The sequence below is a fragment of the Lathyrus oleraceus genome, chromosome 3 (assembly GCF_024323335.1).
Source record: "Lathyrus oleraceus cultivar Zhongwan6 chromosome 3, CAAS_Psat_ZW6_1.0, whole genome shotgun sequence".
Lineage (NCBI taxonomy): Eukaryota > Viridiplantae > Streptophyta > Magnoliopsida > Fabales > Fabaceae > Lathyrus > Lathyrus oleraceus.
Window position 1 is genome coordinate 246,235,885 of NC_066581.1, and position 14,332 is coordinate 246,250,216.

The 14,332-nt window shown below is 35.7% G+C and overlaps 1 protein-coding gene across 1 annotated transcript; it reads right to left on the bottom strand.

The window, feature by feature from the left end:
• Positions 1-11,114: 11,114 nt before the first annotated feature.
• On the bottom strand, positions 11,115-14,112 carry LOC127126657 (glucan endo-1,3-beta-glucosidase 8). Its single transcript, XM_051055619.1, has 2 exons — positions 13,352-14,112; positions 11,115-12,356 (listed from the first exon to the last, which is right to left on the bottom strand). Exons 1-2 carry the CDS (start codon positions 13,678-13,680, stop codon positions 11,249-11,251), a joined length of 1,437 nt encoding a protein of 478 aa, XP_050911576.1. The 5' UTR covers positions 13,681-14,112; the 3' UTR covers positions 11,115-11,248.
• Positions 14,113-14,332: the final 220 nt, after the last annotated feature.

The window sequence follows — 14,332 nt, forward strand, 5'->3', positions numbered from 1 at the left end:
GTCTATCCCGTGCTAAATCTTGTTTAGTTTCTAATGGTCTTAGTTTCATTCTTAAAAGATCTAGGTAACTAAATTTATAGGCAAATGACTAATAAGGTATAATAATTACAAGTTGCATAAATTAATCGACATATAGTAACATTACTTAAACACTTATTATCGCGGATAATAATCCTATAACATTGGTTCAACACCTATTTTTTTAAATTAAGTACACTTATGTTCAATTTCAACACTAAACTCACGTCATGTACATAATTACTATTTTCCACAATGTTATGCATATAGAAATCGTAAGAATATACCATATTCACAACATCATTCACATGTATAAACATCACGAGGAATTATCATAATCACGATATCATCTATACATTTAAACCTCATGAATTCATTACTCTAAGAAAGATCTACGTCTTAGCTTTTCAACACAACTGACCGCACCTCAAATGGACTTATGAAATTCAAGTTATGTGTCAAACAAGATTACAAATACTCTCATATGTTTTCTACGATATATTTGGCATATTTTGACTTATTTTGACTTATTTTGACTTACTTCTCAATGTAAAAGTTCCAATTTTCTACGTTAAGATTTTGGGAATTTTGTTATTAATATTGAACTCTCTTCTTCAACTTACTCTGATTCCAACTCAACAAATTCCACAAATTATAGACCATCACATTACTAACAGTAACACTTTAACCCAATAGCAATTCATACTAATATCCCTGATTTATAAAATTGATCTCTCATATACACGAATCAAAAAATTAATTTATACCAAAAAATCAATAGGAGTAACAATCAACAATTCAACAGAGAAATCTATAAACATCAACAATGGAATTTTAATACATATAATATAATTACCCATACCAATTCAATAGAGAACTCCATAAACATCAACAATACATATAATATGAATTTAGAGCAAGTTGTTATACTCCCGACCATTATCAGTTCTAAGAATTTGAATCTTGCTCTAGAATTGTGTTTGTACCATCTTGTGATAAATTTCAAATATTCTCCCCACTTCTTATTTTTTCTTCATTAGAAAGACTTAAGTAACACGTGTGTGATCATCAATAAAGGTGATACACCATCTCGATCCAGTAATGTTGCGGACTCGTGATGGTCCTCATACATCAATATGAATTAATAAAAAAGGTTTAGATGATTTATAGGATTGGGGTGGATAATGGTTTCAGGTATGTTTAGACAATTGGAAAAATCCATACTGAAAATGTTTCTTATTTTTATTGAATAAAGAGGGAAAAATATTTTCTAAGTACATGAAATTTGGGTGGCCTAATCTATAGTGCCACATCATTACAAAAGTATTATTATTCAAAACTGCACCTGCTACAAGATAATGATTCTTGAGTTTTTCTTTTGCTTTTTCCACTTGAAGGAGGTAGAGTCCAACACACTCTTCAGCATTGCCAATCGTCTTCCCCGACTCTAAAATCTAAAATTCACACAAGTTAGGGAAGAATTTCGTAACACATTTCAAATCTCTTGTAATCTTGCTAATGGACAACAAGTTACAATAAAGTGTAGGCACATACAAAACAGAGTCAAGTATAATATTTGGTGAAATGATAATTGATTTGTTACACATGACCTTAGAATGTGTATCATCATCTATTCCAACATTATAGTTATAGGAATATGGAGAATAACGATTGAATAAATTAAAATCTCCAGTCATGTGATCAGAAGCCCCTGAGTCAACAATCCATAACTTTATTTTTCCCTTACTAGTGTTTAGAGCATGTAAATATTTACCTTTTTGAGCCACTACGGCAGTACCACCTTTTTCTGCAGTTAACATAGTTTCCTGAAAGGGTTTTTGAAGAGCCTCCATTTGTTTTTTACTAAAAGGAGATGAGTTAGAGTATACCTTAATTTCTTGATTGTTAAATCTTGTGTGACCTCTGCCCTCCTTGCCTTTGAGCAGTTTGGCCTCCGAAGGTTTTCCATGTATATGATCCAACATGTTTCCTTTGTGTGATCCAGTCTCTTGTAGTGATCACACCAAGGACGGGTTTTCTTTTGTGGTGTCTTAGACTGATTTCCTCTTCAGCCATTGCAAAACTCTCATTGTACAAAAACTGAGGTGGGTGTCCCTAACATGATTTTTCTCCTACTTTCTTCCCTTCTCACTTCTGAAAATGCTTCTCAAACTTTGGGAAGTGGTTTGGTTCTAAGAATCCTTCCACGAACTTCATATAGATCCTTGTTTAGTCCCAATAGGAATATGTAAATCCTATCGTTTTCCAACAATTCCTTATACTTAATTTGATCTTCTGCATAACACCATGTAACATATTCACATATGTCCAATTGTTGCCAGTGTTTGTTAAGTATGTTAATATACTCAGTAATAGAATATTCTCCCTGTCGAAGGTCATGAAGAATGATTTTTATTTCAAATACGACAAATGTGTTGTCAACGTTTGAGTATGTTTCCTTCACTGCATCCCATATTTCTTTTGTAGTGTCGTAGAACATGAAATTTCCACCAAATTCATTTGTCATGGTATTGAGTAGCCATGACATTACTTAGTTGTTCTCAATTTTCCGTATTTGAAAGTTTTTGTCTCCTTTCTCGGGACACTAAGTATCTCTAGTGGTGTAGTATTCCCTTTCTTTTCCTTCAAGGAAGATCTTGACTAACCTTACATATTGGGTATAGTTTTGACCATATAATTTATGGCCTATGATAAGATGAGTGAGCCCTTCGTGTGAACTGGTCGGAAATGATTCAATCTCCACTTTGAGTGATTCATCAGATTTGGGTTCCCCCATGATTTTGTGGTGTTAGGTTAGGGATGATTGAGATCGTGCTCTGATACCATGTAGAAGTATACTCTTTATTTTTGTCTTTTGATGAGGAATACATAGGTTGTATATATAGAATACAAGAGGCGAATTTTGAAAGTTAAATTTGTCCTAAAATCAGGGGAATTAATCTCCATGTAAATGTTGGTTCTAAATACAGTAAATGCAGAAAACAACAACTAATTAATTACATTAAAAACTAATCTTAATGAGTTAGACAAAATATAATCATTTTATTATGTATTTATTATTTCATACAAAGAATGTGAGAAGTCGAGTTAAACCCACATTAGGGAAGAAATAGATAGATGTTGAAGATGGAAAAATGGTGAAGGTGGGTGTGGTTGTGAAAAAAATAATGGATGCATGGAATGGTATAGTAAATTCTTTCACTAAAGAGTTATATGCCGATTTCGTTATGCATTTCAAGAAAGTGTGCGAGAAATATTTTGATTTGTTGAAATATGTTGAAAGCAAAATTCTTGACCAAGTGAAGGAGAAAATTGTTTGTACTTGGACCAATCAGGTTAGACACCTTGAAGAATTGGTTGAGAAATACTAAGGGCGGTTTGTCTAGAGATTAGGACTTCGTATACCAGATGATTCAGAACCAGCATAATGAGATACAAACATCATTTGGTCGGAACATCACAGTTTTGGACACAAATTTAAAGACAATAATCTTTATTCTCAGTTGGTCGACAACATATCTCGAGCGGGTTTGAATTTTATTTTTCACGAAGCTAAACGAGTGGATAATGTAGGTTCTGATAGTGCAAAGTGTGGATGCACAATTGTGAAAACATATGGTCTCCCGTGTGCTTGTGTTATTGCAAAAAAGGGTGAAACTTGGTAGCCCGATAAGAATGGATGAGGTTGCACTCACTAGAAGAGGCTTAGGTTTGATGATGATGGTATCATGAAAGACGGTAAATTGAATATCTCTATCTTGACCGAATGAGAAATGATGCAAGAGAGATATTTGAAAGCTGGTGAGAATATGAAACTCCACATCAAAGAACAATTGAGAAAGATTGCTTATCTGGAGACCATCCTCTTAACCGGTAAAAACAAAAAGATGCTCCGAAGAAGCTCAAGTCTACATCGAGTGACAATTCAATTATGTGGTCTCCTTCGTATTTTGAACATGTTGACAAATTTTTTCCAGACTCACCAACTCCAAAATCTCAAAAAAGTATTTTCAAAGGAGTTCGCATTAGAAAACTGAAGGAAAATTGCGATAAAAAACGCAGCGGAAATTAAAATTTTTCCTTTATTAATCCTTACAAATGGGCATGATCAGCGATAGAAACTGTTACCTCTTGTGGCGATTGAAACCTTTGATGCAGATCTAAGGAGTGATCACGAGCGTTGAATGGTGACAACGCTTCTACTCAGTCCACATGAACGGATTCCTTCAGTCTCAGTGCTAGTTGCTACGAATGAAGGCTTTGAGTGAGTGAGAGAGAGAGAGAGATGAAATTTCATCAAGTGAATGCTTCTGCACAAGGGTTCTATTTATAGAACCACTTGTGTGGACTGCAAGCTAAAAAGCCCACTTAAGTGTATGTGGCCATATCTTATGGTATATCGAAAATCACTTAAGCGCGTGGTACCTTACCATATTTCGTATCCTACTTAAGTGCACCGTACCTTACGATGTTCTACAATTCACTTAAGTTCACCGTACCTTACGGTGTTACTTACTTACTCTATCTCTCATCAATCCGTCCTTTTGTGTGTGACCCTGTAGGTTTTCACGACATTGACAATTATATTAAATCACGTATTTAACATAATAAACAGTGAGCGGTATCTAGCAATAGATCACTGCTACCCAAGACACAAAAATATCATGTGATCTGATAAATCCTTTTTGTGATAATACTTGTGTGTACAATTATCCTTTTTTTTCCTTATGTCTATATTGAACACAAGGCATAGACTATGTCATCCTTGTCCAGTTCAATATTGGGCCCTTAGACATTTATCCTATTATGCAGGATGAGAAAATTCCATTTAGGTCACTCATGTCCCTCAACATGCTTCGTGGAGTACCCATCAACTATCTTTATGGTCATTCAGTTGTGGACAATGTTTGGTCAACAATAAAGCACTCGACTCTACATCTAGGGTCCATAATAGTTTCAGGTCGAAGGGTGGTATTGTTAGCTGGCAAATTTCGGCTAAGGGAAAAAGCCAATTTTGACTGGGGTTCCGTCGGAAGCTCCTCGACAGAAGCGTGTGAGAGTTTGTCGGTCGATACAGGCAAGCTTCGGTCGAAACCAAAAGGTTTTGAATGGAGAAGAAGAATGTGGGCACGTAAAGAAGTCGTGGGTAGTTTTACGCTGAGACAGGGGAAGTGGACCGACACGTGGCACCTCAAGAAGGCTTTGCAACCCCCCGATAGTTACTTTCTAATTAGTATTTAAGCCAATGTTAGGTGAGAATTCAGAGGGTGGCAATTTGAACATTTGCAGTAGGGGTAAAACTTGAAGTATCCAAGAGTTTACGAGAAAAAAGTTATTCTCCTCACAAACAATGTATTTTGCCTCCACTTTATAATTACCAGACATTTAATCTTCGCAAAGCTTATCTTTTGTCTTATTTCACTTTACTGTTTATCGTCTTTCTTTCAGTACTTTATCATTTCTACATGTCATTTTACCTTTATTATTTCCTTGACTCATCAAGAGTCTCGTTTACACCCTTTCAACCAGTCAGAAACATTGTTTACCAAAAAGCCATACACACAAAACACTAAGTCTGGGCTCCTTAGTCGGTCCTGCAAGTAACCCTCATATAGGAAGGCTAGAGATTGTTGCGCAAAACAACAGGTATACACCACTACCACCATGAGAATAACTTATGACACTTTGCATAACATTTTATGTAGTATTCTCACTGCGGGCCAATCTAGTATAAATATTACTCCTAATATTTATACCTGTGTTTAAGACTTGATAACTCCTTATCCATGATCCATGAGATGTGATCATCAGTCCATATACATAATAGTCTTAATGCTTTAATATTATCCCACTTCACAACAAAGCTCGACTACCGATACTTTAAGAATAATGTCTTTATGTTTAATGGGATCTCATGATTAAGTCACACTTGATACATTAAACGAACTAGCTATTCTAGGGACTTTATTAAACAAACATAATAAAGAAAAAACCTTTTACTATTAATAAATAATTCGATACAAGTACCAAAAGTATTGGCCTTTAGGGCTTACACCAACAAAAACCACCTCCTTTGTCGCCTCCACCAAAAATATCATTCATTGATAAGATATCGGTTTTTATGCACAAATACACCGAGCGGATCTTCAATTTTATGGGGGTGACGATAATTGCGGTTATCGAGATGTTTCAAATTTACTCGATAAAGGAGAATATAATCATACACTTGTCCGCCGTCAACTTATCCATGAGTTGAGGACTCATAAAGAATCATACTTGAGCTGATGCAAAATAATACCTTTCTCATAGTATCTGAACTCCATCCCTAGAAAGTATGTCATTTTGCCTAGATCAGTCATTTCGAATTCATTCATCAGAACTTTCTTGAACTTGGCTATCTCCTGTTCAGAACTTCCAGTCTTGTTTCTCTCTATAGCATCAAGTTCTTCTTTCATGGCCTTCAGCCAGAGCTTCTGCTTAAGAGCCTCTTCTGTACTTATGGGTTCAGAGTCTACTAACATGGCACACTGAATAACTTCTCCTTCAGAGTCTACTTCAGTGTCTTGCAGCATGTCAAATTCTGCATATCTTCTGGGGATGTTTCTGACTCTTTGTGGTCTCTGAACTTGTTCAGAGTCTTCAACTTCAGAGTTTCTAACTTCAGATGGTTGACTTCTTCCAGAGCTTTGACCATCTTCAGGGTCTGGCATATTTCCAGAGTCTGAATTGCCACCAGAAACTGGATTACCATCAGAGTCTGGGTCATCAGAGTCTGGATCATCAGAGTCTGGATCATCAGAGTCTGGATCATCAGAGTCTGGAACATCAGAGTCTGGAACATCAGAGTCAGAATCAACGTCAGAGTTTACTCCAACCTCAGAAATTCTTAACTCTGACCTTTCTTCAGAAGTTCTAACATCAGAATCAGATTGAGACTTATCCCAATTCCAAACTTCTGATTCCTTCACAATCACATCTCTGCTGAATTCAATTTTATTGGTTTCTGGACAATAGAGCTTGTATGCACCTGTACTGTGGTACCCTATCAGAATCATCACTTTGCTTCTATCATCCAGCTTCTGTCTTCTGGCTTCTGGAACATGTTTATAGCAAACAGAACCAAACACCTTCAGATGACTAACACTTTGCTTATCTCCAATCCACTTCTGTATTGGAACTATTTCCTTCAACTTCTTCGTAGGACATCGGTTGAGTACATACGTTGCGGTGGCAACAGCTTCTCCCCAGAGCTTCTGAGGAAGCTTCTTCTCCTTTAGCATGCTTCTCACCATATCAAGCAAAGTGCGGTTTCTTCTTTCAGCAAGACCATTGTGTTGAGGGGTATAAGGAGCAGTAACCTCATGCTCAATTCCATTCTCCTCACAGAACTTCTGGAACTCTTTGGAGTTATACTCACCTCCACCGTCAGTTCTAAGAATCTTCAACTTCTGACCACTCTGATTCTCAGCCTTCATTCTGAACTTCTTGAATTCATCAAACACCTCGTGTTTAAACTTAATAAGGGATACCCATGTCATTCTTGTGAATTCATCAACAAATAACACAAAGTATTTATTCCCTCCAATCGATGCTACTGGAAATGGACCACACACATCAGAATGTACAACTCCCAAGGCATGTTTTGCTCTTGGAGCAGTTTCTGACGCAAATGGCAATCGTGGTTGTTTTCCTTCCATGCAAACTTTGCATGACTTTTCAGGCTTCTTAATTGCAGGAATTCCATGTACCAACTTCTTTGAATTCAGATGTTTTAAGCTTCTGAAATTCAAATGACCAAATCTTCTGTGCCACAACTCACTCTCCTTCTCAGCACTTGTTGCACTAAGACATTCTGAGTCTGCAGTTCTGACATTCACCTTGAATGTTCTATTCCTTCCCTGTTCTGACTCCATAATCAACTTCTGATTGCAGTCATACAGCTTCAGAAGATTGTCCTTCATGGTAACTGAAAAACCTTTCTCAATTAATTGTCCCACACTCATCAGATTGCTTCTGATGCCAGGTACATACCACACGTTCTGAATCAATGTTGTTTTCCCATTGTTCAGAATCACTCTGACATTTCCCATACCTTCTGCATTAAGATATTTGTCATCAACGCATCTGATCTTTGTCCTCTTTTCAGAGTCAAAGTCAACCAGCCATTTCTTGTTTCCAGTAAGATGATTTGAACAGCCAGTGTCCATATACCACCAGTCTATCAGATCCATATCATCAGATTCAGAGGCCATCAATAGCACAGATTCGTCATCAGAACTTCTGGCTATATTTGCTTCTTCTGATTTTCTCTCCTTGTTTGACCAACAGTCTCTAGCAAAGTGACCAAACTTCTTACAGCAGTAACATTGGATTTTCTTCTTGTCATACTTCTCTTTTCCCTTCTGAGCATTCTTTTGTCTATCAGAGGTTGAGCTTTCTGACTTCTGACCACCATCAGATCTTCTCCTGGCTTCTGACTGCTTCTGATACCTCCTATCAGAAGTTGCTTTCAGAGCCTGCTGCTCTACTTCCCTTTCAGAAGTTCTCTCAGTCAAACGCAACTCTTGCGCTTCTAGACTGCTCTGCAACTCTTCAATTCTCATGGTGCTCAGATCTTTGGAATGTTCTATTGCTACCACAATGTAATCAAATTGAGAGGTAAGGGATCTCAATACCTTCTCCATGATTGTTTCTTCAGAAAGAGTTTCTCCACACGCTTTCATCTCATTAGTGATCAGAATCACTCTGGAGATGTATTCAGAAACTTTCTCATTATTCTTCATGTTGAGATTCTCATATTGCTTTCTTAGGGACTGAAGCTTCACCTTCTTCACTGATGCGTCACCACCGTAACATCTAACCAGTGTGTCCCACGCAGCCTTTGCTGTCGTTGAATCTGCAATCTTCTCAAACACGTTTACATCAACACATTGATGAATGAAGAACAGTGCTTTTTGATCCTTCTTCCTTACTTCCTTCTGCGCGTTTTTCTGTTCATCTGTCGCATCTGCTGCTACCTGAACATAACCATCAGTGACAAGATCTAGAACATCTTGAGCACCGAATAGTACACGCATTTGGATCATCCAACGATTCCAGTTTTTACCGTCAAATACTGGAAGTTTGGTGTTCATGTTGCCGTTTCCGTTCATCTTTCTACCTTGCACAATACACTCAGATTTCTCACACAGTGTTTCCCAACCCACAGAATTAAAATTCTGATCAGATTTTGTTCAAGATTCAACACGAATCTAAGAATCAAAATCAAACACACAAGACCTCACGTTCACTCGTGTTTCCCGTGTTTCCCAATGAATCTGAACCGGAGCTCTAGATACCAATTGTTGGTGCAAAGGTAGAATAAAGAAAGAATGGAAATATTCTATTAAGAGAATGATGGCTACAAAAAGGATTAAAAGTTACAATGATTGACACCCTATTTATAAGCCTCTAACAAACTTAAATATGAATCAAATCTAATATTTAAATCTAATATCTAACAAACTTAAATATGAATCAAATCTAATATTTAAATCTAATATCTAACAAACTTAAATATGAATTAAATCTAATAATTAAATCTAATAACAACAAGTATTTTGATTTGTTTTAATTTTCTGTTTAGTCAGACAAATAAGTGTATGTAATTGTGTCTCAATATTAATTAAGTGTAATATATTCAATTTCTTAATATTTTAATACATTTTTTTATCTTTGCCAAAACATTTGTTCATTTTCCAAACAAAGTCATCAAGTAGGTTATGTTTTATGTTTGTTCAAGAGAGGTTCCGGAGATGTATCTCTGGAATAAGATAATAGGGTGCGGAACCAGAGATATATCTCTGAAGTCGGTATGCTAGATTTTGTAAGGTCCACATTTGTCTAGAACTTCTATAAATTAAGGTGTTATTGTTTTTTATTCACACAAACAGAAAATATCTCAAATGTCACAAATAAACATCATCTGATATGTCGCAAATGTCTCATTCTCCAGCACGACACTCGGGCGAAAGTTTAAACTCAGCGAGTACACCTCTCTTGCAGATCTAAAATACGAAGTTCATAACTTCCCACCTTACAGAGACAATCGAAAAATTATAAAACTAGAGTATCGTTCACCGTCGATTGACAATAAAGAAGAGATTGAGTTCAACAACTTTGAGCTCAAGACAATATAGATGTAAGGACTATGTGGAACACATTTTTCCATTTTGAAACAAGAATTTCGCTCGAATTGGAAGTGACAAATTCAAGATCGGTCGAAGATATTGTGAAGATGTTGAAGCGTCCACCTGAATATTCACGTGTATGTTGGATTTTATGTTGAAATCGTCTATGTAATGCTAATTTTATGTTACGAATGATAATTTTATTTTACAAATTACAAGTTTTTGAATTCTGTCTCTAATACTGCTATGTATACGTTACAAAAATGTATCTACTGACAAATTCCGAAGATGCTTCTCTAATTATAAAAATATTTAACTAATAAGACGTCACTAAGAAATGACCTAATTATGTGAATATTGAATACGTCTGAAGAGATATCTCCGAAATCTGATATTTTAGTATTTTTACGTGATGATAAATAATATAACATTAAAAAATTCCTCTTTTTTATCAAAATTATTTTTTATTTTTTATTTTTTTACGGGATCACCCGCTGCCCTGCCTGGTCCGGCCCATAAAATAAATCCGAACACAGGTTTAACAATGTTGAGTCACGTTTGTGTTGGCACCATACTTTAGGAAATTTTCAACTTGCATCCAAACACTTATTTCATCCTTATATTTCCCTCTTACTACTTTTTAGATATTAAAATAGAGAAAATAGATGATCCAATAAATTAATTTTACACGTTTGAAACAATCATTTATTCTGTCACAATATCAAAATAGAAAAAATAGGTGATACAGTTAATTAATTTTATAAAATGAGAAATATTTTAAAAATGAATGATTCACTTTAATTTTTAATATCAGTTATATTACTTTCAATTCAATAGTTTGTCATCATACATACATACATAGCTAACAAGGCCTAATTTTACTATGAAAATAAACAACTCTCAAACTAAGAAATTTTGTTTATTAAACAAGTCAATAAACTAAAATATCACCCGGTCAAATAAATGTTGAAACCATAAATAAGCTAAACTTCTCCATGAAATGAAGAAACCATCTCTCTAATGTATGTATAATAAAAATACTAAGCCAAGAGAATCATAGACAAAGCAGCAATGAACAACAAAACTGCAAATGAGGGCATAGAAGAAGACGCTGAAGAAGGAACAATCTGAATGAGGAAATTGCAAGTAGGTGATGAAATATTCTCTGTAGTAATCTTAGCTAATCCTTGAAAATTGCAAGCTTGATGATCCTGATTCTGTACCTGGTAGTACATGTTGAATGCATAAGAAGCATTTCCATTGGCATCAAGGTTGTTGCAAGAAGATCCATATCCGAGTGCAGTGCAATCTCCATAGGTGCAAGCGTAATTGATATTGTCGTTAAGTTTGCTGAGATCTTTAGCGTCAGGATTAAACACGCACCATGATTGATCAAGATACTTCACGTTTTGTGCACCGATTAGAAGCTTGTTTTGACCTTGACCTGAGAGATCCATTGTAAACTTTGGCTGTCCGTCGTATCGGAAGATTCCCCAGTGTCTCTCGAAGTTACCAGGAGCGATGCTCTTTGCGTCTTCATCGATGAATCCGAAGAGATAAACTTCAATGAATCCGGGACGGCGAGGGGTTCCTTTGTTCGCAGCGAGCCTTGAAAGGAGGCCGTTGTAGAATCTTATTGCATTTCCGGTGGTGGCACTCTTGTCGCCTTCTGTAGGCCATCCTACTTCTCCTACCAAAATTGGGGTGTCGCCAAAACCGACTGATTTGAGAGCAGAAACCAATGTATCGAAATTTGCGTCGAAGACGTTGGTATATTGGATTCCGTTATCGTTTATCGGTTTGTCTACCCCGTCAAAGAAGGCGTAGTTGAAAGGGAAATCGTCGTTTCCATAAAGACTTAAGAAGGGGTAAATGTTGACAGTAAATGGTGCAGCATTCTTATTGAGAAATTGTACCATCTGAGTCATGAGACCGTTGATATCAGGCCTAAATACTCCTGCAGATGGAAGAGGATTGTCCACCGGAGACTCATACACGTCGGCATTTAAAGGCACAGTAGCCTTAACAGCGTCTCCAAGACCGGCTTCATTTATGGCATTTTGAATGTTCTGCAGTGCAGGTAGCGTGATGTTCAAGAACGAATTGTTGTAGGATTTCAAAAATGGCTCATTCCCAACTGCTACATATCTGTGGAGAAGTTGAAGCACTCAATATTGAATATCTCATTCATCAAAGCTTAAGATGTGGTGTTTAATAATAAGAAGCAGCTTTTCCATCATAATGTTCAATAAATGTTACGAAATCTAGTTTTGTCGGATAGCGGCTATCGCACTATATAGCATAACAGTTATTTTCTGTGATCTGCTATTGACAACACTTACAAAAACATGAAAGACACCATCAATAAAATTTATACAAACACCAAATTTACTCTAAAATTGTTAGAACAGACATCACATTAACCACATAAGCAACAACAATGCACACAAGTTCTAATTGTATTACTATTACATCTTAATACAAATTTCTTGTTATCTTAACTCTCAACCAATTACATATTTGGTTACCATATATAAAACACAGACACTAGAAAGACACCAGAAACACGACACAGACACATTAACACCGATAATAATTTAAAAAAAATGAATAAATTATTCGTCATCACAAATGTCATGTCTTTTTTAAGAAGTGCTACAGGGTTATCATACTCGACACACATATTTCCTTCCAAGAATATAACTTACACACATACAAAATGGACAGAATCTAATACCATTTCTCTTTCCATAAGAATGCAATCACCTACCTTTCACCTCAGCACAGAAAAAGGTTACTACAAGTCTACAACAAAGACTCAACAAAGCACGAATACCAATAAAAGAATCTAATTCTGAGAGAATCCCCCCAGTACACAAAGCTTCCTTGATTAAAACAGACACAACTTCTGAGTTCACTTTTAAAAGATTCCTTACACACTTTACCTTGTCTGGTCCCAAAACAAAACTCATCATCAAACAAAACACATTATGATTACTATGAACAAACACTAACTACGAATTCTGATTTCCCTAGGTAAAATTAAAACAAACAAAACCAAACACAAATAATCAAACACTTGAACATCAAACATCAAACGCAGATCAATACTCAAAAACATTAACACTAAGAAAAAAACTCACTTGATCTTAACGCCACCATCGAAGTTATAACGAGTGACATTCTTCCTAACCCATTGCTGAGCACGTTTATAATCATTCATATCAGCAAGCTGATTATTAGGGATTGCAACCATCACTTCAATTCCACTCCCAGCCAAAGCACTCATTGTAGTATCATCTGCGTCAAAAAGCTTAACTTTTTGAATCCCATTATCCTTCAACATCTGAACAACCGTTTCTGGAGGCAACTTGTGAGTTGCTTGTGTTCCCCAGTTCACACCAAGCCCTTCCGCATACAAACCCAACAACCCTAACATTAACACCATTCTCAAAATCGAAGCTTTTTCCATTGCAAGATCAAAGAAAACTGTATAGGGTAAAGAATAAGAACAAAAATGAAAACTTTTTCTTGTTTTTGTTTGTATAGAGAGAGAAAGAAACGGTTTTTGGAGAGTGGAGGCTTCCAGAATACGCGAAAAATTAGCAAATTTTTCACCTTCCACGAACCCACGATGAATGTAGAAAATGGAAAAGTAAATAAATAAATTTAAAAAATAAAATAAAAACTGCAGAATTAATAAAGTAAGAATATAAAAATATAATAAAAAATAAAAGTTTTTTTGTTCTTGGGCTTTAATTGGTGATTTGTTTCAGTCAGAGAAAAGAATGTGATTCGGTAACCGAAACAAGAATTGATTTTCTCTCGTGTTGCGGAAGGAAAAGAGAGGGAAAGGATTTGGGAGTGAGAATCTGAGCAAATATGGAGAGAGAAAGGGAAAGGAAAAAAAGAGAGAGATAATAAATAAAATAAACTTTTTTTTGTTTTTATTTGTGAACAGTGGTTTTAGATAAGTTACAACTTACAACGGCTACAACAAAGAAAATTCCAAAACGCGGATTTAAACCTAAATAATCTATTTTTTTCAAATTAATTTCTATGTATAGTTTTTCAGTTTATTTATTCTTAATGTACCCTACTTTTCTAAATATAGCTGATGTCGG

Excerpts from the sequence above, each read along its gene's own strand:
- LOC127126657 (XM_051055619.1), bottom strand. The coding sequence starts at position 13,680 with ATGGAAAAAGCTTCGATTTTGAGAATGGTGTTAATGTTAGGGTTGTTG. Across the intron at positions 12,357-13,351 it reads GATGGTGGCGTTAAGATCAA|ATATGTAGCAGTTGGGAATG; the intron begins GTGAGTTTTTTT and ends ACTTCTCCACAG.